We start from the raw sequence: 26,236 nt of genomic DNA on the forward strand, positions 1-26,236 counted from the left end.
ATTTGTTCAGCACCAGGGTTTCTGAGCTGTCATTTAACCATGCAAATGCCTGTTTGTGCTTGCAGTAGGGGAGGATGTGCAAATTTTGCAGGTGCCAACCTTTGATAATTTGTCCCTAAAATTCTTCTGACTCTTTAGGGCTAGATCAGATGTTTGCATTCTGAGTGGTCAACAGGCAGTAAATGTGGGAGAGCCATTCTCAGGGGAAGGCATCTGTGCCTTCAGTACAGTTCATATAAGGCACAAAGTGTGAGGGTTAAAAAAAATTCCAAACCCTTATTTGCTCTGATCGGATCACTCTTTCTGTGGCAATTAGAACTAAACATGGCCTTTAAGACTCAGCATTCATCTACGAATTTCCAGTTCTGTTTCAGGAGTCTCAAAATTAAAGTGAGAGCTAAAAAACCCACAAAACTTACCTTTACCTTATTTTTCGCCATTCTAACCTAAGTTTCCACGGAAACAGGGTTGAAAAAGCCGCTGGTAGCCAGCAGGCATCCAGCAGCTGGGAGTGAGAACTCTCCTTTGTCACTTTTCACTACTGGCTGTCTGCTGAGTACTCAAAGTGCCAGTTTGCAAAGCCACCTAGGTTTGTAAAATCTGTACTACGTTCAATTTGAGGGGGAAATAATAAATTAACCAACTCTTCCCCCCCCCTTGGTTTGGCACAATAAGTTCCAGGAGGGTAAATTGCCTAATGAGTTCTGACCTGTTCAGTTACACTGATACCAACATAGGCAGAAGCTTTGCCAGCCAATCAGATTTCTCCTTTCGTAATTTCCATTTTATAAAGTTTTATATCTCATTGTCATTTGTGTGTGTGTATGTGCGTGCATGCGTGTGCACGCTTATGTTGTAGTACTGTAATTCTTTGTATTGTAGGTAGGGTGACCAAATGTCCCATTTTGTGGCCCAGACAGTCCCTTTTTTAAGCCCTGTCCCGGCCATCCTTTGACTTTTTGGGGGGCAAAAGTGGGACCTTTGTCCCATTTGCTCCTACAACACAAATGCCCGTGTCTGTGAAAAAAAATGGGGTGTGGTGCACAGGAGCATGCGGGGGGCAAGCAGCGATGCCAGCCCCGCGGGGCGGGGAGGCAGGGCTTGGGTGAGTAGCAGCCCCAAACCCACAGGGGGAGGAGGGACTCAGGCCAGCCTCACACGGTGTCCCTTTTCCCCTTTAGGAAATATGGTCACCCTAATGGAAGGAATATTTGTGTGTGCTTAGGCTGTAGTACTATAATTCTTTGTTTTGCAGGCTCCCATTTTTTGCATAGCATAGGCCATGTACCCCCCTTTTCTTATATATACAGGGGACTGGTTTTCAGTGAAGATATTATCACTGATTCAGGCCCGCTGAGAGCAACTCCAGGCCCCAGGGCAGAACAGTCCATGGGCCCCCCAGGCATGCACAAGCCGAGCCTGTGCGGATGCGGTCTGCCTGACATTTGCGCAGTGCTGCGCCTGTGCTGGCTGGTGCCCAGCAAGCTGCTGGCTGCACTGCTGGGCGCGCTGTTCCAGCACGGCCAGGGCTTCCACGTGCCCACCCAGTAGGGTTGCCAACTCTCTAATTGTGCAAACTGAAAGACCCTTGCCCCGCCCCTTCCTTGAGGCCACGCCCCTGTCCCGCCCCTTCTCTGAGCACCCGCCCCCTGCTCACTCCATTTCCCCCCCCCATTGCTCGCTCTCCCCCACCCTCACTTTCACCAGGCTGGGGTAGGGGGTTGGGGTGTGGGAGGGTGTGTGGGGTGCAGGCTCTGGGAGGGAGTTTGGGTGTAGGAGGGGTCGGGCTCTGGGAGGGAGTTTGGGTGTGGGAGGAGGTTCTGGCTCTGGCAGGGAGTTTGTGTGCGGGGTTTGGGGTCTAGGCTGGAGCAGGGGCTTGGGATGCAGGAGGGGGGTCAGGGAGTTGGCGCTTACCTCGGGCGACTCCCGAAAGTGCCCGGTACACCCCTCTGGCAGTGGCTCCTAGGTGGGGCACCGCCCCCGCAGCTCCCATTGGCCGCAGTTCCCGGCCAATGGGAGCTGTGGAGTTGGCACTCAGGGTGGGGACAACATGTGGAGACCCCCTCCCCAGGGGCCACAGGCCCAGGGATGTGCCGGCCACTTCCAGGAACGGCACGGAGTGAGGGCAGGCTTAGCCCCGCTGCGCTGCCATCAGCAGAAGGGGGCCCCCGGGCTCTTTTAAATTGCCATGGCTCTTTTAAATTACCCCCTCCCAACCCCCCCCAGTCAGCGGGCCTGTGACTGATTCTCATTTAAATATCAGGAGTAGTGTGTGAATGGAAATGGCTTTTGACCAGAAGTAGAATAGAGCTGCTAGAAAACTGAGGGGTCTGTTTGGTCAAGACCCATACAAAACAGAGATAAGTATGTACAAATGGACATAATCAGAATAGACCCTGGTTGCCCCCTTCAGCCCCCACCCCAGGTGTTTTCCCCATAAATGTTTATCTCCTTTCTTTCATGAATAACCAGAAAATGAAAAAAAGGGGAACAGAGTCTGTATAAAAAGAGAGAGAGAGAGAGAGCTTTGAATCTTTGCATAGGGTAATGTTATTATAACTGTTTCACAAATTCCAGTGCTAATTACAGATTTTAATTGGGAGCAAAGTGCCGAAATTCTTCATGACAGCCACACAATACAGCCGCCTTCATAAACAAAACAGAACTTTGAACATATGTGCATTTTTGGCTATTATTAAATGTCTTAGAATTAAATAACTTATCACCTATGAGAGAATAGGTGTTGACAGAGTCAGTACTGGTGTGTTTTTAAGCTTGCCTAAGGCAACATAGCTGGCATTGAAGTTAAGCTTGGCATTCTTTCTCCCCCTCCTTTCTCCCTCAAGCCCAGGAGAATGCTCACTTCATCAATGAGACTTGTCTGCCAGACACAACAGAGATCCTTGAATTCACTACATTTATTTTGCGATTTTGTACTGCAGTCAGATCAACAATGCTTTGATTTAACTACATGATACACAGGTGTTAAGGGCCAAAACATACAGAACCATTCCAGTGGCTCTGGTTCAGAATATACTATTTTTTGGTGATCCAGTGATGAGAAGCTGTATAGACTGTCTTTATGTTTGAATAAAGATATAGTTCTTCAGCTTCAAGATTTCAGAACTAAAGAAGATGTATAATATTCAAGCATGTTTCAGTATTTTTGTATCTTCCTTTTAAAATGATGTGTATATACTTTAAAAAACAATTTTATATACCACATAACAATAATGTTAATGCTTTAAAAAAATCCAAAGATGAAAAAATGTAAGTCTAATTTTTTTAATCTTTTTTTTCCTCTAGCGTTTTACGATGGGATAATGAGACAGATGTCTCTCAACTGGAAGGACATTTTGACATTGTTATGTGTGCTGACTGGTAAGTACATAAAAATCATAAAACTCATCTTAGAAAAAATAGCTTTGCTGGAGTAATTGTACTGCGTTGCTTGCTGATGGCTAAGCAAAGTCAACAAATGAAGCACAAAGCCACCTTAACCTCAACAAATTAATATTCATCTCCATGTGACAGTTATAAGGTAGTCTTCTATCACACAGTAACTTCTACCACATTATTTCCCAAAGATTGATTTTGAGAAGCATTTCCATTTTCTGGAATTGCCTCTGTTTCATGCTTGACGTATCAGTAAATGGACGACTTAGGCAAATTGCAAATAATTATGGCTCAGTGAGGAACAGTCTGGAGAAAAGGGAGTTTATCAACACAAACAGCTCAATTAGCTTACTTCTTAGGAAAGATCTGACTATTGATATAAGGGGATGAATATTTTGCTCCTCAGAAAATCTTTGCAGAGGAAAAAGATTTTCAAAATCTTTTTGCATCACATTCTGTTTCTTAAATCAATTCAACAACAGTATTGATAAGCATACACTGAAAATGATGGTCACATTATTACACAGGTAAATATTGTTAATAATAAGAGAATGCTTAGTACAAACTAGAGCACAATACTTAATATGTGACTGAGTGGTTTCATGTTAAATTTTAATATAGATTCTATTTAAATATATCAATAGATTCGGCTGTGGACACAGACCAATTTTTGATATTGACGGTGCAGATTCATCCTGTCCTCTGAGTGACTGCATGCCCACTTTCAAAACAGTGCATTCTTAATTATAAATGAAGAAAGCTAGAAAATGTAGGTGCAAGTTTCAGTTAAAAAGGGGGAAGATAATTTTAAAAGAAATCCTTCCTTACATAATTCATATTTGTTTTTGATTCTTTAGATTGCCGTAACAGAATAAAAATGTTTCTATTCTGAGGCATGTAATTATTCTAAGAGTCCAAATTCTGAACATAATGACTTCACAGCATAGTTGAATTCAGCAGATTTCTGACTCTTACTAAGAAATAATTAAAAGGAAAAGGGGTGGAGGGTGGAAGAAACTGTTTATTGTCTTGCTAAACAATGCACTTTTAAATTCGCTTCTCAAAAACATTTTCACTATGTTTGGTGGTGGGGCATTGCTTTTGTTTTTTTTTAAAGAAAATTGTTGGGGGTTTTTTCAGAAAAAATATTGATTTTCTTTAATAAGGGGTAAAGAGTATTTATTCATCTTTCGTCCTTTATGGCTACCTATTTCTTGGCTTGCACTGAATGCAACAGTGCTACCTTTCCCTTAGCATTTAATTTCATAAAAGTTCTTTGTTCCTAAAAAGGACAGAGATGGGTTTCTAACTAATCGCTGATAATGTGCCTCAGAGATGCATCATCTGATTAAAATAAGGAGCTAAACAACACCATATGATTTCAGCAAGTAATTTAGTAAATGCCTTCCTCACCAAATATTAGACTGGATACTCCAGGTTTCATTGCACAGATGAAGTTAATGCTGGGCAGGATTAGATCAGATTAAGTATGAAAGTCAGATCAGAGTGCTGGCGGACATGAGCAGGGGGGCAGTAGTCTTCTCGGAGGCTTAGACAAGGCTCGCATATGGATGTTCTCCAGATTATGTGGGTGAAGCAAGGTCTTGCCAAGAGATTTAGAGTTAAATTTGTTCTTCACACAAATATCAAAACAACCTGGCTGTGCCATCTCTTGTATTCTTGATACTCACACCATGTCATCCTATTTGTACTGGGGAGAATAGCAGAGGGAGCCAGACTTAAGTCATTTTTTCATTAATAGTCTTGCCTAATACTCCACCCAGCCTGTTTGGAAATAGTGTACTTTCATTAGGAAACAAAGGATCATACATGACAGATAAAATCCTAATGCATGTTCAATCTCTGGGTTTTGTACATTCATTTTGAAGCATTTAAGGTACAGGTAAGTGAATAAATGTTTATAGATTTGTAATAAATAGCTACATGATGGTTCATTTAAAACACAGATTTTTATACACAAATTACCTTTATATTTAGTGCTCCTAGTGCCAAAATGCAAATATACACCCATTCTTTAATAAGCATGAAATCACTGTAACATTTCTCACTTTTTAAAAATCATTGATTCAATAACAGAAACTAATAATTTACCCAATATGTTACCAGAGTTAGTTAAAAAAATGTAGAATACATTTATCAAAGTATCATCTTTTTATTTTCATGTTTTTCTCTCCCAAAATAAAGAATCACCTCAGAATTGCTGGAGTTATTTTAGTTTTCTGAGTTTTGGGGCTGCCATTCCAGAGGAAAAGAAATCACTTTCCATAGAGTTCTTCAGGTGACACCTAAAGTATGCAGTGATAAAAACTGATAGAATAGATTGCATTTAGACCTATCACATAGGTCACTGTCAGTCGATAAAATCTGGGATTAGAATAGAGAAATATAAAGTAAAAATCTGAGTTCAAATATTAGGTACATGGATAAAATCTATGTCTGGTTCTCTGAATAGCTAACCAGTGGTACTGCTTGATCCCATTTACATGAAAACAAGCTCTATTCATTCCAAACCCACACTGAGGTTCAAGTAAAAATATACATGACTACAACAAGCAGCAATTTGTTTATATTCTTAAATCATTCATATATTCATATATTTACATTCAAACATTCATAAACCTTCTGTGCAGGGGTGGAAAATAAGTTATTTCGCTGAACAGACAGCCTATTAGTTCACAGCTACATTTAGTAGCCCAACTTGATTATAAAATAAATAAGAGGCAAACTGTGAAAGCAAGTTAGTTAACCATTCAGGGTTTTGACAATAAAAATAGTTTCATGGTTCAGCAGTTCCAAATAATTTGCAAAATGTCACCTTTGAGATAAAAATAAGGGAAAATATTGGAGAGGCCATATCTGTGATAAAGATGTTGTTGAAAAAACATCAGTATACTGGAGTATTTTACTCTTGTGTCCCTAATCTCAGGCTCTTGTGGGGGAGAAGGGGACTTCTCAGCCCACAGGACTTTCAGTGGCACATGTCGTGGGGTGCAATAAATGCAGGCACAAGAATTGTAAAAGTGAGATTGAATAGAATAGAGGAGAGAGAAAGAGATGGGTCCACTCTGTACAGGCCACAAAGAAGACTCTTCTTAGGTTCTTGAGTGCCCCAGATTTCTGGACTTACTGAAAATACAGGATATATTATTTTCCTGATTAAGAAAAAATGAATGTGATGTTATTTTTTTTAATTAAATGTCAAAGAGAAACCTGGGGAGGGTGAGGTTGACATCGGGGTAAAGGGAAAAATCGTTGGCCTTTCAATTTTCTGTTGTAAACAGCTATGATTGGACTATAGGCTCAGACTAAGCATATGGTAGTCCCATCAAAATCAGTGAGACTATTCCTGTGTCTGGGCACATGCATAAGTATTTGCATGATGGAAGCCTAGGGGCCCAAATCCACATTCCTTTCACTGCCAAATTTCCCCCTGAAGTCACTGAGGGTTGTGATTCACTGGGAATGCAGGATTGAGCTCCAGTTACTGATTGACTTCATGACATTGGCGTGTACTATACTGTATTTAATATAAGAATTCCTTTCTACCGGAATGCAGTAAGATCTCTGTCCTTGAGTTTAGAGTAACGTGTCATTGTTCATTTTAAGATTACCTTTGTACATGCATTTCAATTGCAGTGAAATCTGATGGTGTGGAAATAAGAATTTTTTTACCTAATGAATGTTTTTCAGAGTATGACAGCTCTACAGTTGAAGCGGCGCAAAAAGATAAATGACTCTGTACATTAGGTGCTGCAAATGATTGCAAGTCATGTCTGAAGTACCATTTGTAAACTATCCCATTGTATTTAGCTTTTGCTGCATATGCTAAAGGAAAAGAGAGTTGACCTAATAGCCTATAAAATATAAACATATGCCCACTGTTCAGAGGCACTAGTAATACTAAGACCCAAAAAGATGGGATAAACCGTATCAGCCTTAACCTAGCTGAGAATTCTTTACTGTTTTTCTTTGTTGTAGCTTACCATTACTTCCACACAGTTTTTGTGTAAGCATTTTTTCTTGTTTTAATGGTAAGTTTTCTTAAAAGGAAAACATTCAGAAAAAAAGAATTGTTTTAAAAAAAGAAAAAGAAAAGATGGAGCTGACAACGGTGGCCTATAATTCCATATAGATGTAATATAATAACCACACTGGCTAAGAGTCAGTAACCCTACTCCAGCTTCCTTATTGCTTGGACCAAACACTTCTGTCCTGACCTGTAAAACGCTTGCTGTTCTTATCCTGGGTCTCTGCTATCAGAGACTTCCTATTACAGAAATCTGAGGCATTTTGTTATGTGGACCAAAATTCATTAGGAGCTTGGTTAAGAAGACTACCAAACCACTGATGAGCTAAGCCAAATTTGAAGTGCAGTGTCCAGAAATGAAAGACAAGTGCAATAGACGAGCATATCACTTAATTCAGGGGTTCTCTGAATTTTTTTGGTGGCAGAATGTGCCACACTGACACTTTTTCCTAAAATTATTTATTTTTCCTGAAGTAAATAAAGTAATATGCACATATATACATCCAAATCATTGTAATTTATTTATGTAAGGTTTTGGGTTTTTTTTTGCAGACTCAATAATAAAAATAATGCACAGTTATTTCTATTCTTTACTGGACCTAACAGAATAGAAACACAAATAAGGTGCTTTGCACAGTTCTTGTCTTTTGTTTCTTTTGCTTTTTTGGTAAAAGCGGTTGTCTGTACAACAATTCTGAAGTAAATTTAAAAATTCTCTGACATAATAGAAGTCCAAACAATAATGAAAACCATATCTGGGTGGCTTGGGTCTGGGGAGGGGAGGCATGGCTGTGGCTGGGCCCGGGCTTCTCCGGGCAGGTGATGGGGCTCGGGGCTTTGGATGGACTGGAGCTTCTCTGGCTGAGGGGGGCAGGCACTCTGGGCTTTGTCCAGCCTGGGGCTCCTCTGGGCAGGTGTGGAGGGGACGAGGGGGTCTCGGGACTTCAGCCGGCCTGGGGCTTCTCCAGCCGAAGGGGGGGGGGGCACTCAGGGCGGTGGGCTTGTGGCTCCAGTCACATGGGGGGGACAGAGGATCTCGGGGCTCTGGCTGCTGGGGGTGGGGAGTGGGGGCAGAAGGGATGGAGTCAGGGGCTAGCCTCCCCAAAGGGGGGCTCCACCCACTGCCCATGCGTCCGCCACTCACCCCCTCACCCCCTCTCCTGCTGCTCACCTCTGGATCCCTCCTCAGTCCCCCACGCACCTCTTGCCTCCTCTGACCCCCCCACCTGCCGCTCGCCTCCTCACTCTCCTGCCACAGACACCCTCCTGCCCACCAGCAGAAGCCCCGGTCACTGGGTGGCTTACTGCTCATGTCCTCACTCCCCTGCTCGCAGCCAGACCCCCACCCACCTTGTCATCCTGCTGCTGGCTCGCCGCTCACCTCCTTACTCCCCCGCCACTTACCCCGCCGCTTGCCTCGTCCTCCCCCCGCCTCCTCACTCCACCCCTGCTTGCCTCCTCACTCCACCCCTGCTCACCTCCTCACTCCCTCGCTTGCAACCAGACCCTTCCCACCCTCCTCTGCTGCTGGCTCACTGCTCGCCTCCTTACTCCCTTGCCACTCACCCTGCCACTCGGCTCCTCCTCCCCCCGCCTCCTCACTCCACCCCTGCTTGCCTCCTGCCACCTCACTCCACTCCTGCTCGCCTCCTCACTCCCTTGCTCGCAACCAGACCCTTCCCACCCTCCTCTGCTGCTGGCTCACTGCTCGCCTCCTTACTCCGTCGCCACTCACCCTGCCACTCACCTCCTCCTTCCCCTGCCTCCTCACTCCACCCCTGCTCGCCTCCTCACTCGCAACCAGACCCTTCCCACCCTCCTCTGCTGCTGGCTCACCACTCGCCTCCTTACTCCCCCACCCAGCTCCTCCCCGCCCACCGCTCGCTTCCTCACACCCCCCCGCGCCCGCCGCTCGCTTCCTCACACCCCCCTGAGCCCGCCTCTCGCCCCCCACTCACCTCTTCACCTTGTTCCTTAAGCCTTGTGTGTCCGACCTGTGTCTCCAGAGAGGCAGTGCGCAGGACCAACAGGGAGGGAGGAGAGGGGCTGATGCTTTCCTCCCCACCATTGCCCAGGAAACTGCTGTGGCCCCAGGGAAACCCCCCTGGTGGCCGCACGCGGCCACGGTGGCTGCCTTTGAGAAACGGTGACTTAGCTTCACTGAGAGGTGCTGAACCTGGAAAATTCTTTATAGGGGTACAGTTTCAGCATATAATGCTGGTAGTTAGCCACATAAATCCTATTGGTATTAATATAGAAGTTGTGTGACTTAATCCCTATGTATGGTCCAAATCCTGTGCTGGTTCAAATCCTGTGCCAGCCCATATCCATGACACAGATCCTCCAACTGCTTCTTCGGGCTTTGAGGTATTCAGAGAGTGTTCTAATGCTGAGGGGGTAGAAGCATTCTCTGGAATGGTTGCATAACACTAACATGGACTCCCAGTCTCTCCTTTCTCCAGGCTCTGAGTATGTGGCTCTCTGAGTAACAGATTTTCAGCCAGGGTACTAGGTTACAATGTCAGTGGAAGCTGAGTCTTTAAACTACCTCAGGGGTTTTTTTGGGTTGGCGGGAGAGAAGGGGCAGGGGCTGTTATTGCAGATATTCCATCCTATCTGACTTTCCCAAGCAAAGATCCATCAGGGCTAAGTTTACAACACTTACCCAAGCAATCAGAGAAGAGGATAGAGGTACCCACTCCAGCTTCCGTTGCCCCAGTGGGTTGCGCAGTTAGGTTATTTAGTAGTTTGCACATAAGGAGTCCATTACTTACCTGTAAACTAGGACCAGGGTCTGTGTCATTAAGAAAACTTGCAAAGAGACAGTAGGGAGCAGAGCTATGCAAAATGAATTTTACTTCAGGCAAACTCAGCAAAAATTCATGTTTTCACTTACTACTTTCAAAAAATAAAAAACAAAATACAATAATAAAGGGAAAAAATGATGTTTTTCCCCAATGTGCTTCTCTTGTCAAAGATCTCAGCAAGTCTTATAAAGTCTTCAAGAATATGTTGGTTCAGGCTGGAAGAAAATGATTTATTTTTAAGGAAAGCTTTTTGGGTGGTGGTTTGTACACCTGTATGCCACCTTTTTGTTCTCGAGACAGTTGAATTCCTGATAAACTGGTTTGTCCTACTGTCTATCCTTCTGGTGACCTACCTCAGGTGGATGTGATTAAAACTCCCAGCAGTCACTAGAGATGTTCTCAGCAGCTTCCATGATTTTTATTTAAATGAGTGTTTGTTCAAGTATTTCAATGAAGTTAATTGAGGCTGAAGGGTAGCCATTGTAGCTATTGCAAATTATAAACAACTCATTTTTTTGGCCCACCACTAGCTAGACTAATACTATCCAACACCTGGCTACCTGAAGCAGGAATTTCAGAAGGATGGTACAAGGAAAATTTTTTTCCAGCCAAGATCTATAAGGCCCAAAATTCTTCAACAAAAGATGCTTCATGAACTCCTTACAGCAGGAGGTGCAGTGTTTATGATGCAGAATCTTGGGTAAGAGGTGTCATATTTAGGAAAAATGAAGGCTTGGGGATCTGTATGTAGTTATCTGCTCATAATAAGTTCCTTTAATAAGTTCCTTCTTTGATCTGTATGTGAGATTTTATGATTAAATGTCGAGGATGTCCAGTATACATATATGTTACATATTAGCTGTAAGTCCTTTCTAAACATTCAGCTATCAGTATAAAATCCACTCTCACATCACTTGCTATCACTTTAAAAATGCAACAGATTCTTACATGTTCTACTCCAGTGGGCATGAAAGAAGTTGGGGGCCCAGTCACTGGAAATGTACTAGTCCTAATGCCAGACAGAATGACCACAAACAGGATAGTGTGAGGGAGAGGGAATTGTCTCCCTCATTCCATCCCCAGCAGTTGCACTGTTCGTAGGTGCAATTTTGGATTCACTCAGTGAAGAAAACTCACATGGCTACTTCTGAAGCTTTAAAAGCTTTGTTTCTCTTGGTGGTGCTTTTATGGCTTCAAAATAGTCCACAAGCTTTCATGCCTCTGACAAGCAATTCTAGAGGCATCCCACAAATTCTGTAAAATTCTGGAGCTTGCCATGCAGGCCCAACCCCAGTGTAGTCTGGCTGAACCATACTTTACTCATTGAATCAGGAACACACTCTTCAGCCTCTCAGCCAAACAGTGAATTCTTAATTTACTGTATCTCCTCTACTGAATTCTAATAAAACCTTTAAGAGTGGGGCTAATGGCTGCGGGGATTGGTAACGGGAATTGATAGTTTTGTCACTTCTCAGGTGCTCAGCCTCAGGAATTGTTCTGAATTTCACTACTGCCCGCAGCTCTATTTCTGCAGAATTTAAGCTTTCGTTATTAAAAAGGACAATATTAGAAATTGAAGGCCTAAGGTATCTAAACTACTTATACGGTCCCCATTACAGTAGTATCTGGGCACCTCATAATCTTTAATGTATTTATCCTCACAACACCCCTGTAAAGTATGGAAGTTTTACAGATGTGGCACAGAGAGACAAAGGTTCAGGTTCTCAAAGGTATTTAACTTCCTAAGTCTTTGTCTACACAGTAATTAAATAGCTATGGCTAGCCTGGTTCAGCTTACGCCAGCTCATGGGACTGTAAAATTGCTGGGTAGACATTCTGGCTTGGGCTGGATTCTGTGTAGACATTCTGGCTCTGGATCCCACAAGCAGGGGGGGAAGGTCCCAGAGCTTGGGCTCCAGCCCAAGCCCTAAAGTCTACACAGCAATTTTTAGCCCTGCAGTCCGAGCCTGTGAGCCTGAGTCAGTTGACCCAGGCCAGCTGCAGCTGTGCTGTGGGTCTTTTATTCCAGTGTAGATGTACACTTTGTAATTTTCTCAAGGTCACATAGAAAGGCTGGGGCACAGCAGTGAATTGAACCCAGGTCTCATTCCCAGGTCCCTAACCACTGGATCATAATTCCGCTCTATCCTTCCTCTAAGTAAGGCACCCAAATACTAATATAACCTGATTTTCAGAATGCTTGGCACTTCTAGAAATCAGGCCACTTTTATGTAGGTACATAACAGATGTGAAAGTTATGGCCAAAGTTCCTAGTGCTGAGAGTTTGAAGAAAACTCTTCATATGTGAACTGATTCAGAACTGTCTGCCTGTATCTCCAGACACAGAAGTAATGGCTCTGAAAGCTTTGTGAACTGCCCCCTTCATCGCAATGGGGTGTTGACTCTGAAACCTAATGATGATTTAATGTCAACATTATTAACTATGTTATTATTGATAATTTTAGCAGAAATATCTAGCTAATCTGGGATTGTGGACAGAGTATGGGGTCAGAGATGGTGTCTGAGTACAGTGCCATCATCCTTTATTATCTTTCATGCACGCGCTCTAATTTTTCAACTATTGTAACCATTTCCTCCTGCAGGGAGTTGGATGGAACTTCAGTGAAGTTACTGAAATTAGTAAAAATTGTTGAAATTGTGAGGAAAAAAATAACATTTCTGTGACCTGCTTGACACAATTCTTTAGACAGGAGCCTTTCATATCTAGGTCACTGATATGAATGCAGGCCAGGGTAGTAATGATTGAAAAGCATTACCATCTGATGGCCATTCATGGGCCATGGGAATTGCACTTGCAGTCTCAGTTCATCTCTAATACACAGCTATCTACAGATATCCAGTATGAGTGATTGGCACCCTTTTTGGCTGTCTCAACACATATGCTAATGAATTAATGGGCATGCAGAATGAAGTACCTCTCAGCTTTAGGGGTAGTCCCTCCAGAACAGTGCTGAAGCACATTGGTAGCACCTTTTGGGAAAGCTGTCTTTGCTGTACCCATTCTGTGGGTAAATAGAAGACTCCAGTCTTGAGATATGACATTTCTGCACTGACTGTCTCTTTGCTCTATTTGAACCGTCCCTGTCATAATGGGGCCCTGGCCTCTAGAAGCTACTGTAGCATAAATAAATAAATTAAATAAACTGACTATAAATATTTTAAAAGAAAAGGGGGAAAACCCATGAGTAGGACACTAAATGCAATGTAGAGTAAACTTAAAAAACAAACCAACCCTCTACTTGGTAGTCAGACCTTTCTATACAAAAGAGCATGTGAAATGCTAACCTTGCATTACAGTATATTGATCCTGATTTCTGATATCCTAGCTATTAAAAGACAAGCGTATATGATCAGTGAATTCCTGTCACATAAAGAACTCTTTCATGCCAATATTTTGGCTTTAGCTTTAGATAACATTTATTGCAAGCTTCAGTTATGTTTGTTTGTTTGTTTTCTATTAAAAAGTACATGAATTGGAAGGCAATTTAGATCTCAGTTCCTCCTTTTCAGCATTGTGTAAACATATGTAATTAGCCTTGTATTTATCTGCATTAGTATCATTAGAATTGAAAACCCATTTTAATCTGGATTCTGTTCTCTTCTCAATGTCAGCCTGTTTCTGGACCGGTACAGAGCTAGCCTTGTTGATGCAATAAAGAGATTACTCCAACCCAGTGTAAGTATGTTTCTATTTTCTCCTGAACACTGGCTTCAGAATAATTAGTCTGTGCACAATGATTGAGGGAGTAATGGAATGGCAGGATTAATGTCATGTAATACTTTAATACTTATTATGTCCAACTTCAATTGAGTCTTCTAATCTATCAGATTCTTTCCTAATCATAAACTAGGAAACTTCTTATACTTGGCCTTCTGATAAGGAACACAGTGGGTAGTAAAATAAATGAAACCGCTTCAAAGATAGCATGAGATTATTTTTATCAAAGCGTTTCTTGAGTATTTTCCTTTGATAACAATGTCTTCATATTAAAGTAAAAGTATAATATTGAAAGTTTTTATGTTAGCTTCTGTCATTTATAATCCCTTCAAGAGTAACCTTTGCCACTGTGTATATATTTATTGTGAAGGAACATTTTTCTTTTCATTTCTATTTATATTAAATGAATAAAACCCTTAAATATATCTATAGCACACAACTTGTTTTCTTCATGAAATAAGCCATGTATTTACATATTATAAATGTTAGGGAAAATTAAAGCGAAGCACTGTATGAAATGCTACACACATTTCTACATTTATTTATGTGGGTGAGGAAATTGCTCTGTATATATAAAAGCTTAGTCTACCAGACTGTTATACTAAACTAGGAAGACCTAGAATCAAAAGGAGGAATTAATATGCATATACTTAAAATAAACTTTAATCTCAAGAATTAAAAGCCCCAATTCTACAATATAAAATATATATGGTGAATGCTTTTCATAGGCATTCAAAACATGATCTAACTGCTTGCATTTAACATGCTAATCTTCCATAAGGGAAACCTCCCATTTTAACATGAAAACCAATGCATGTGAACAAGGCTTTTTCTAAACTGTATTTTAAAAACTCTATTCTGCTTATTTTTTCATATTACAAACAATTTCCTCTATTAAAAAATAGACACATAGACAAAAACCTGATAAGACATAAGAAAGCGAATAATTTTAGTCTCGTAAGTAATCCCATTCACGTCTAAGAGTGACTGGGGTTCTATTCTTGGCTTTGTCACAGACTTCCTCAGTGGCCTAGAGCAAGTCACTTAGGACTAAATCATTATACTGCATGTAAACCAATGGGGCTGTGTGTCCAGGAGCAAAGGAGGAATGTGATCACAGTGAAACCATTGGACTGGCTGTAATATGAGCACTCTCTACCCAGATCTGTTGGTGGCATGGAAGGACCATTGCTTTGTCCTCTCCCTTCCCCTTTTGGGGAAGCTAGCATTGCTGGCCTTAGTGTCTGGTCCCTGCATGGGTGTACAAAGTAAGGGGCAGGAGCTCTTTTTCCCCTGCTTCCCTAGGTTCTGGTCACAGTGTATCCCTTAACCTCTCTCTTTGTGTCTCAGTTTCCTATGTATAACATGGGGATAACACTACTTACCTCAAAGGGATGTAGTGAGGTTTAACTCATGATGGGTCCAGTTCAGCAAAGCATTTAAGCATGTACTTAACCCCATTCCTGTTCAGCAAAGCACTTACGTGAAATCTCAAATTCCATTGAGCCAATGGGACTTTTACACATGCTGCATAGGGAAGAACAGAAGCATGTGCTTACATGCTTGACTTAGTCATCATTCTAAACAATGTTATTTCCGTGAAAAGAAAAACAAAATGAACAATTAATTCTTTCATCAGTTATAATAGCCCTAAAATATGTAGTTTCATCAGTATTGTAGCCCTAAAATTCTTTCATCAGTACTGTAGCCCTAAAATATAAGTCTTATGCACAAGCTACCATGGAATTTCACAGATTTTCTTTAAATTCAGTATTACCCTTTCTCTTAAGTCCCTTAAACTTTTAAGTATATGGTGGTTTTCTTGGTTGAAACAGACTAATTAATTTATGTGTGGCCAAGCTGATAAAGACTCGAGCCAGAATTACATCAACATGGAAAATAAGAACCATCTTTAATAGCGTCCAGGTGAACCAGCAGCACACATCAGAGACTCAAGAGTTTCATGTTGTGTGCTAAGCCATGTATCATCACATTATTCCTTCTATAACTTTTAATAAAGGACTTCAGGGAGAATAATGGACAATAAAGCTAAAATGAAAATTGAGGTAAGCACAAAATATGGGTATCCCTATTAAGCTGACTGGAGGGGGAATTCAGCATAAGCAATAAATCCTAATTTACCTTTTAGAAAAAGTATTTTCCCTCCATTTGTGAAATCCCCTGGCACTTCCTGGTTCATTAAACACATCCCAAGATCCCTCATTCTTTGATAATACTTATATTAGAAGATTCATGGTATCAATCATTCACAGAATGATGCATTCTGGGACAACTTTAATATTGTCAAGAAATACCAGCAGATTCCATGGTGTGGGAAGGAGAATGTTTAAAAAAAATACATAGTTTTTGGATGATAAAACATATAGACTAACATAAACCATAAACTCTCACAAAAATCCTTTCCCATACTTGGATCCAGATGGTAGTCCCTTTTGTCTATTTGGAAATGAGAAACTACAATGAAGAGTCATAGATAAGGCACAAGGGCACATAATAATTATACAATAAATTATTTCCTTGCTGTTGGAATTCAGTTATAAGAAGGACATTCTGTACATTGTAGCAGAGGGAAAACCAGAAACAAATTTGAGAAGGAGTTTGATCAGCAAATTGCGTTCCATACAGCAATGCTACATATTTTATAACCAACTTCTCACTGATAATAGAATACTTCACAAGTGGCTGTGTGACACCAATTCCTTGGCAACACGGATGTCAGGCACTGGAAGCCAAGGATGTAATGTACACTGGCATTATTCATACTTAAATACTATCTTTAAACTGCAACCAACAGGTTGTCTTTCAAAGTCTGATTTAGAGGGCTTGGGTATAAGTAGGGTACACCAAGAAAAGCTACAGATTTATGGGTGCTGCAATATTGAAAAGCCAAAGAACCTGCATTGCTGCAGAATTGTTAAGAATTCAGGAATCTTGTAGAATTTATGATATTTTACTTCAGAAACTAACCACAACTTACTGCACGATTTCAACCCCCCTGGTTATATCTAAAAACACTGTGAATGTAAATGAATTAGCTCAGGGCATAATTCTTCTTTACACTAAGGTCACTTTGCACTACTCTGGCAGTGTAAAGTGGCCATAAATTACATTTGCACTCACTTTAAAGCCCTTTAGCTGTGCCAGAGCAGTGTAAAGTGGTCACTGTGTGACTGAGAATTAGGATATGTCTATACTTAAAATGCTACAGTGGCTGTAATCCACCTCCCCAGACAATGATAGCTAGCTCAAGGGAAGAATTCTTCCATTGACCTTGCATTGTCAACACCAGGGGTTAGGTCTGCATAGTTGCATCTCTCAGGGGTGTGGATTTTTCGCACCCAAGAGATATAGCTTTGCTGATGTTAGTTTGCAGTGTAGACTAGCCCGTAGGCTCTCAGTTTTTATGTTGGCAAATTTCTTTTGAATTGATAGGTTTTAATTTAATGCCAATAAATGGCTTTATTTTACCACTTTTTTTTGCTTGCATTGAAATATGTTTTTAATTTCACTGTCAGAACATTTATTGACTTGTAAATTTCCTTAATAACATTGCAGTTATTTAGGCTCTGATCCAGCAATGGTCTGTTCCTGTGGAGCCCCAGTGAAGTCCATGGAACTCTATGTCAGTGTAAGGTTCTGCCTGAACAGAGCAGGCAGGCTTGGGACCTTAATAACTAGTGACAAATAAACCAGTAATTAGTTACAGGGACAGTCATCTTGAAAATCACACTTCTGTCTTGTTTTTATCTGCTTGCATTACAGTAACACCTAAAATCATTATAACTGAAAGAGATTAGAGAGGCGGAAGTATTTTTTCAATTTTTCACTTCTTGCATTTGCTAGCACTTTGATCCTAATTTAGGAAAACATTTAAGCAAGTGCTTCACTTTAAACACACTTCTTGAATTGGGGTCTTTGCATCTAACCAATTTCCCTTCTTCCCCTATATGATCAGTCAATTCCCATTGTTGTTTTTGTTTAGGAACAGCAGAGAGAAAAACATTTTTTTTTTTAAATTAGCAGGACGGCTCAGGTCATTTCATCTGAAGCTACTTTTTAATCTATTTTTTTAAGTTGCCTAGATTTCAAGATTGTAGTGTCCTTTTAATAGACCAAAGAACAAAGTTGTTATTGGTCTAACAAAGCAATTAACCACAATACCTATTTGTTTTGAAGGGATTATTCTAGTTATAATCCTAATCAATGATTTGTTGTAGCATTTATCAGTTAAGGACCAGATGCTCAGCTAGAGTAAATTGGGATAGACCCATTGAAATCAATTGAGCTATCCTGATTTACACCAGGGGAAGCTTTGGCCTGAAAAGTCAAATGTACCATGATTTAGATAAAATGTCATTCACATTTTTGAAGTTTTAATGTATGGTACAACTTTTCAACCCAATTCAGATAGGTTTTTAATATGGTGTTTAGTTCTAGTATGTTCATTCTAATATGTTTTTTTGGATTTAATTTGAAAGGGATTAGTCGACATAGAATGTGAAAGGAATGTCTTCATAGAATGCTGAGTCTAATTTTAAACTGTACTGATAACATTATTGTGTGAGTATTGCATTCTCATAAAAATTGCTGGAGTGTGGGCTGAGGGAAACAGTATGTTGGGGCCTGGCTCTGGCCAATCCTCCATACAAGAGGTTCCGCATTTCTTTCCATGTGCCAGCTAGCGTGTTCTGCGGTCAGCAGGCTCAGACCCTGAGTGGAGAAAGTGCTTTGCAAACAGTACCCCAATGGTGAAGGACCTCAAGAAGATAAGAAGTTCCAAAGGGTGTCCCTGTCTTCTGTAACATGGAGCATTATCAGGGTGGGAAGATCTTCAGTTGAAGACCCCCCTTAAGAGAAGACTATTTAGATGTGTGACATTGAAGAGTGTCGTGTGATGCTAAAATGTTAGGAAGGTTTGGCACATTTCACTCTAATTGTGCATTTCCTTTTGTTTAATGTTTTACTTCACAATCTGGGCTCATATTCTGACCTAAACTTTGCCGGGGCAATTCCACTGACTTTCTCTGCACCCAGTTACACCTTATTATTAGTCATGGAATAATAGAAAAAGTTTAAAAAGACTTCTTAGGTCTACTTGCCCATCTGTTTGCCGATTGAGGATTATTCCTTACAGTACCTTTTCTAGTGCACTGTCAGATCTAATATGAACTCTCTCCAGAGTTGGGGCAGTCACTCCTTAATTTAGGAGACTATTTACTGTTTTGTAGACCTCACTGTGAGGATGTTTCCTTGATATCTGACCTAAACATTCCTTTTCCTAATTTCATCCCCTTATTCCTACTTATGCCTTAACATACTATGCTAAATAATTCCCTCCTTAGTATTTACACCCTTTAAATATTTGTAGACCTCGTTCTTGTTCATCTTAATTGTCACATAGCCTAGCTAACTATTTATCAGTCCCTCCAGCCGTTCCCCTCACCACCACTACACCTTCTCTTCCAGACTCCTTCGCGTTTCTGATAATGTGGTTCCCAGAACAAAATCCAGTATCAGGGTTGCCTAGAGTTGTAGAAAGAGAGGAAGAATAGTCCAGGGGCTAGGGCACTAGCCTAGTCCATAGGAGACCTGAAGTCAAGTCTCTGCTTTGCCACAGACTTCATGTGTGACTTTGGGCAGGTCACCTCGGCTCTCTGTGCTTCAGTTCCCCCCTCTGTAAAATGGGAATACCTTAGGGTGTTAGAGGATAAATACATTAGAGAATGTGAGGTGCCACATAGGTACTTTAGCTGTCTAGATAGATAGAACCTTCATTTCCATGATGTGCTGTCTCTGAATATGTGTTTATACCTCCCAAAGTTACATGAGCCACATTACACTGCAAGCACATATCTAATTTGATGTCCACTATCACCATTAAGTATCTTTCAGTGTTACAGCTTTCCAGGATCTTTCCATTCTCTTGAATTGTTCTGACCACTTTTTCCCCAGACATAACTAGCATACATTTCTCAAGCTGACTATCAATTTGTTATGTCCTGTTCATTTTTCTGACTTATCTAGATCTCCATTTATTATTTCGTTGTCTCCTTGGTGATTACTGCACCCACCTCTCAATTTAGCATCAACTGTGAATTTCATTAACATGCTCTTTAACCTCCCATTAGTATCAATGTTAAATAAAACAGGACCTACCACTGAACCTTGTGGCACCCAACTAAATAGCTTCTTTCAATTCAATACATTGTTGTTTAATGTTAACATTTGTTTAGGGTGATTCAGCCAGTTTTCATTCCATGTGACAGAATTCATATTGAGCCAATCTGAATTAATTTTGCAAGCAAGATTTCAAGAGATGCTTTAACAAGTGTCATAGCCTCTGGACTAAAATTTAGTGTTGCTGTGGGGGCAGAGGAAGAGTGTCTAAAATCCATCACATCAGAGTAAAGTCTTGTGTGTTCTCTTCATACAAAAGGATGAACAAAAATTTAGTTAATGGACCTTCTAGTATTGCCCGGACATGAAAAATGGCCAGATCGTCTTGAATGATTCAACATTTCTGTGCATGAACATTTTTGTTGGCAGTTTTGTTGTAGCCTTGTTGGTCCACGATATTAGAGATAAAGTGAGTGAGGTAATATTTTTAATGGGATCAAGCTCTTGAGCTTACACAGAGCTCTTCTTCAGGTCTGGGAAAGGTCCTGGGGACTAGAGATTCTTTCCCAGACCTGAAAAAGAGCTCTATATAAGCTTGAAAGTTTGCTGCTTTCACCCACAAAAGTTGGTCCAATTAAAGATATTACCTCACTGATCTTGTCTCTCTGTATGAACAGTAAGCTGTGTTTGAAATATGATTTGCAGATATTGGGCCAAATTGTTGAGGTGCACTGGTGATGTAGAGTACATATTTTTATACAAAGATTGAGTCTGATTCTCCTCTAACTTCTGCTGGTTTTACAAGGTTGTAATTCCTAATTTAACCAGATATAAGAGAGAAGAAAATCAATCCTGGTGTTTGTATGATGCCTTGCAATCAAACAGATGGATATTGCCAGTGCAATCAAACAGATGGATTTTGCACTGTATGTATGTGATAAATGATTTTTCTGTGTTTTATTTAAATAACATAGAGTAACAGGTATTGTGTGAAAAGGATCAAACTTATTGCAGTTGGCCATTTTCGGATTAAAATGTTTATTTGCGGCCTTCTATTTTGCAGTCCTTTAATCAGAGAAATCATGCACATTCTGAACAGTTAGATTTATGAATAGTATATAAATGCTTTTCCAAGGGAAAAATTACTTTTTCAGCAGGAATATATTAAAAGATTACTCAGGGTATGTTATATCTGGTTCCCTTCCAATTTTAAAAATGTGTAAATTCTCTTTTTAATGTTCTAGGGGAAAGCAATGGTATTTGCTCCACTCAGAGGGAATACTTTAAACCAGTTTTGCAATCTAGCTGAAAAAGCTGGTTTCTCTGTCCAAAGACATGAAAATTATGATGAACATATTTCGAACTTCCACTCCAAGGTTAGTTTTCTGCTTGTGTTAGATAACACTTTAATCCACATTGCATTTTGAAGAGATCATGGTCCTTTTGGCAGGTAACCTAAATGTTTGATTAAAGTACTCCTTAGGTGTGCTGTTTCTGAACAGCTATTTGGTATCTGATTATTTTGTGTGGTAGAACCATCCTTTATCTTTGCCTCTCTAGAAGAGTTTTACAGAAGCATCTCCTGTTTACCTTTTTTATATAACCAGTCTTTTTATTTAGTAGAGTCTAATTTATGGGATCCATTTCTTATTTTTATTTGTTGGTTAGTCACCTGTATATATCTGGCAAACTAACATTTACATTTTAATAAAAAGCTTGCAACTTTTAACTAGGTTAAATACTGAAATAAATAGGAGGTGAATGTCTAATTGTATCATATCATAACTTAAATCCTTATCTCTGGTTGCTTTATGGCTGGGTCAGTTGGCAGCTTCAAACTGCTAAATCTCATACAGAATTTCACAGTTGTGGGGTTATATGTCAGATCGAGGCACTACAAGATTTAGGTCAAAAGCACTTATCTGAGCATGGTTTCTAAGCTTACTTACATAAAGCTACTGTTATCAGTCTCTTTTTTTTTTATTATTTATAGGTGTAGGGTAATACAGGACACAGAAACGAAGGTATTTCATAAAAAACTTTTTAGGAATCTTATTTTCTAGTACACATGCAGCAGTGCTTATCAAAATCATATTATTACTTGCATTTTTTAGATCACTATTTCATACCTTAAAGAAATCCACTGTGGTGGGCCCATTTGACCTCAGATATTACTTTTAACCCCTCACAGTTTTGCAAGTATTTCCCGTGCAAAATACAGGCCTTCTCAGAATTTAATCTCGATTTCCTTGTGGGAAAACAGCTAAATGTTTTAGATACGTACCCCTGCACCATAACATAGGAATTAGATTATATTAATAATATATATGCACATGATATTCTAAAGGAAAAGGTCAAAGTATTTTCTTTGATTGTGTAATTTTCACATTAATAAACTTCTCCTGTCCAAACTGACTAGCTACATATACACAAAATCACATAATTTAACGAAATTGATGCAGTGGGCCTGATTATCCTCGCACTTACATCAGCCTGTTTTACATCAGGCTAACTTAACTGACTTCAGTGGAGTTACTCCTAATTTACATCAGCATCAATGAGATCAGAAAATCAGGCCCAGGGTCATCCTTCCCAGCCATCAACTAGCACTTTTCCTTCTGCCGTCCCCTGGAAAGGGGTGCAGTTTTTCTCCTGTTGTTTCATGGTGGGCATAGTTTTTCTCCCTTTGCTCCCTGCACCCAGATCTCCAGCCAGGACATCTGGGAGAAAGAGCTGTTGGTATCTTCACCCAGCAATTGGCTCACAAATGAAGTGAGTTTTTTATTCCCCCATGAAATGCAAACATATTTTCTCTCTCTTTCCTTTTCTTCTGGTGTGAGGAAAGAAAATCCTAGGGACATTTCACTGCATGGATGCATTCTAATATGTGCTCTACCTCATGCCACAGGCTAGACACAAGAATAATATTTTGTTTATTATTATTTTTTAAATTATGGGTGTCTTAACCTCATTTGAAAACATAAGAAATATAAACTTCCAAACTGTTTTTTTTTTAATGCACTTCTTGTGTTGCACATTTTTGTGCTATTTAAGAGAGGGCCACTTCAGTATTTGCTGATGTCCAAATCCTGATCTCTCTTTCTGTCATCATGATATCTAAGTACAAAATGCCTCTCTGCCAAAGGGCTTTGTGTAGGGAATTACATAACGGTTCAGGGATGAAATTCATCCTCCTCTCCTCTCTCTCTTGTCCCACCCCCATGTACTCATGCTGAAAATTGGAGGCAAGGCCAGGAGTGCCTGTGCAACCTGGCCAAGGCCACTGTGTCAGCCTGTAGATGGAGGTCTGGTGGATCCATGTAGTTCACCTTGAGACAAGGTCCACACCTCCTGCATGCACATGAGAGCTAGTATAGAGCTTGGCAATATGGTACAGAGAGAGCTGTGGAATCTTCCTTCAAGCCTCTTGGCTTTCCAAGGCTCCTAACTCAGTGGAAATGTGATGATACATCTGTTGTATTTCTGTCTTCCTTAAGCTCTGGGAGAGAGTGCAAAAGTTGGCCCTAAGACAGCATTGTTTATCTTTTACAGTGCAGTAGTTACAAATAGCAAACAGATTTTTGCTTCCTTTTCATTCAGAGGACAAGAATATCAACTGCTTCGGGTTTCAGTGCTGCCTCTAGCAAGATGGTGCATCATGTCACCTGAGCAAATGGGAACATAGTCTCCTTGCGTGCAATAAATGAAGGCAAACACAGTTACATTTCACAGAATATATACTGAAATGATAGTGTATAGTTATAAAATATTGTATACAGTGGGCCAGATTCCCAGATAGAGCTATGCTGATTTATATCAGCTGAGAGTAAGGCTTGGTTGTTTACTTTTCTAGTTTTTATAATCTAAGAAAACCTAAAATTCAGTGCTCATTTTCACACACAATATGGGTAAATCTCTCCCATAATTTAGACAAGACCATTAAAAAAAAAGGCCCTGGAGGGTGTGGTAGATTAATAAGCATCTACCTGAAGACAGAGTATATTATAGAGAAATGATGAGCCAGAAAAAAACTGTTAATTATCTGTTAATGTAAATCAAAAACACTCTGTTTTAAAGAAGCAAACATTTTTGCAGACTATTGATCCAATAATTGAACTGATGTTCTTTTTGTCACTTGAACCTTTGTTGTATTTTTACATTCATGCTTAAAAGTACAGTTTAAAAGTTTTGCATGTTTAGCAGGAATCAGTTTTCTTCACATGTGTCTCCTTCCAAACCTCATCTTTCCCAGGATGAGTTTGCTCCCAAATGAAGGATAGGCGTTTTCCTTCAGGCTTCATGTTATCCTCTTATCCCTACTGTTTTGGAATAGAGCGTAACCAGCTGGAGAACTGTAAGAAGCCTGATAATGCAGCTATTTTCTGCTGTCCCGTCTTAATCTTGTTACACAAATGGTCATGAAGAGATTCATGAATTTTAATTTTGCCCTCTGTATTAGTGCCTTATGTCACTCATACACAGCTGCCTTCTATGGGGAGTTGTTCACCCCTCCTCCTACAACAGGGGGAAAAATTAGTTACAATCTTGGCAGTAGAGCAAGTAACAAAAAAAAAAAAAAAATCTCCACAGATTTAGGCAACCACCCATGAAGCTGATTAACAGTCAGTGATCAGGAGGAACAGCTTTGCCTCTTAAACTTTTCACCTCTCATTGTTAGCTGTGAAATTTTATTTCCGTTAAAAAGCAAGCCTGTAATCAAAACTGTGCCATTCTACACTTTATGCCAGTGCTTTAGTTAAATTGTACCCACATCATGGAATCAGCCTGTTCAGGAGGCAAACAGCATAAGGTAGGGGTATGTTTCTGAAACATTGTTTTTTAATTTGTACTTGCAAAGAAAGACAAATATTTTTTACCTATATTCAGGCTAGCTGGTACATAACTATGTCACCTTAATATTGAGAATTTTAAGTACATAATTTATGTTCTATAATGATATGCCTTAGGAAATATTAACTTTAAATGTGAATAAAAATATTCTCAGCCTTTTATACTATCTCATTTGCATGTGTCTATATTTCAGTCACTTTTCCCCCCAAAGTCTCAGGAGCTTTTCCTTCCTAGAAACTATGTTGTTGTGTATATAATGAAAACAGACTTGGAAAGGCTGTGACATGAGCTCAGGACATTATGTCAAAAGAATGGTCACATTGCACCTCTGCTTATCTATTCAAAATGCCACATTACAAGTGGCTGGCGCTTATAATCTGTACGGTGTGCTGTTGATAATTGTGGATACTGTAAAGGGTAAACAGTAAACAGTGGATACTGTAAAGGGTAAACTCCTGCTGCTGCTATTCACCCTGTAGGTCTGAGAGTGTTACATCCAATTATGAGGTAAAGCACAATGCTGCTAATAGCAGCTATGTAATTTATTTCAGTCCTAGTAGGCACTGTTTTTACCTACAAAATTGAAAAATTGTTTTATTCACAATTTGCTTTTTGTTCATTTGTATAAAAAGGTGCTTTTTCATTTCACAAAATTACACTCATTAATTGGGTACAGATGTGCAACCTTGGTAAATGGAATTACTCTTACACTGCATAACATTTCATATTGAAACAGGTATTTTCAAACTGTTTTGTATGTGTTTTTGGTACTCTGACCTTACATTTCCACTTATACTGTGTGACAGGTTATAATATATTTCTGTGTGGCTTTTTATTTATTTATTTAGCATCCCTGTCTCTTCTGAGAGTTGAGGTGCATCTGGACTCTGATTAAATACTGTAACGGATCCTCTATGCTGGCCGCCAGAGGTCACTATAGAATCCAGGTTAAAAGTAGCATGGGGGCATATGGTTTCTGTCACATCCCCAAACAAGATTTATTTAGCCTATATATTACTTTGGGGGCTTTCCTGTATAGAGAATTCTTCATCCTATGTATTACTGTACTTGATGTAGTTAAGTGGATCAACTAACACAAAACTAGTCTAAAGGAAGTGCATAGAAATAGTAGTATTTACCTTTTCCTTCCTCCAGGAAATTATTCAGCTGTACTATCCTCCCCCAGTCCAAATATATATTTGGGTGCTCCTCTTCCATTCCAACAAGTAAAAGAGAAAGGTTCAAGAGAGAGAAATT

The 26,236-nt window shown here is 40.1% G+C and overlaps 1 protein-coding gene across 2 annotated transcripts in view; it reads left to right on the forward strand.

The window, feature by feature from the left end:
• The window catches only part of CAMKMT (calmodulin-lysine N-methyltransferase), a 340,323-nt gene that overhangs the window by 312,516 nt on the left and 1,571 nt on the right, over positions 1 to 26,236 (forward strand). For both annotated transcript variants that reach the window (XM_037895845.1, XM_007060582.4), the window contains exons 8-10: positions 3,307 to 3,381; positions 13,885 to 13,948; positions 21,373 to 21,504. In XM_037895845.1, coding sequence (XP_037751773.1) covers positions 3,307 to 3,381; positions 13,885 to 13,948; positions 21,373 to 21,504 — 271 coding nt within the window. The remainder of the gene's footprint in view (positions 1 to 3,306; positions 3,382 to 13,884; positions 13,949 to 21,372; positions 21,505 to 26,236) is intronic.

This window comes from Chelonia mydas, chromosome 3 (assembly GCF_015237465.2).
Source record: "Chelonia mydas isolate rCheMyd1 chromosome 3, rCheMyd1.pri.v2, whole genome shotgun sequence".
NCBI classification, from domain to species: Eukaryota; Metazoa; Chordata; order Testudines; family Cheloniidae; genus Chelonia; species Chelonia mydas.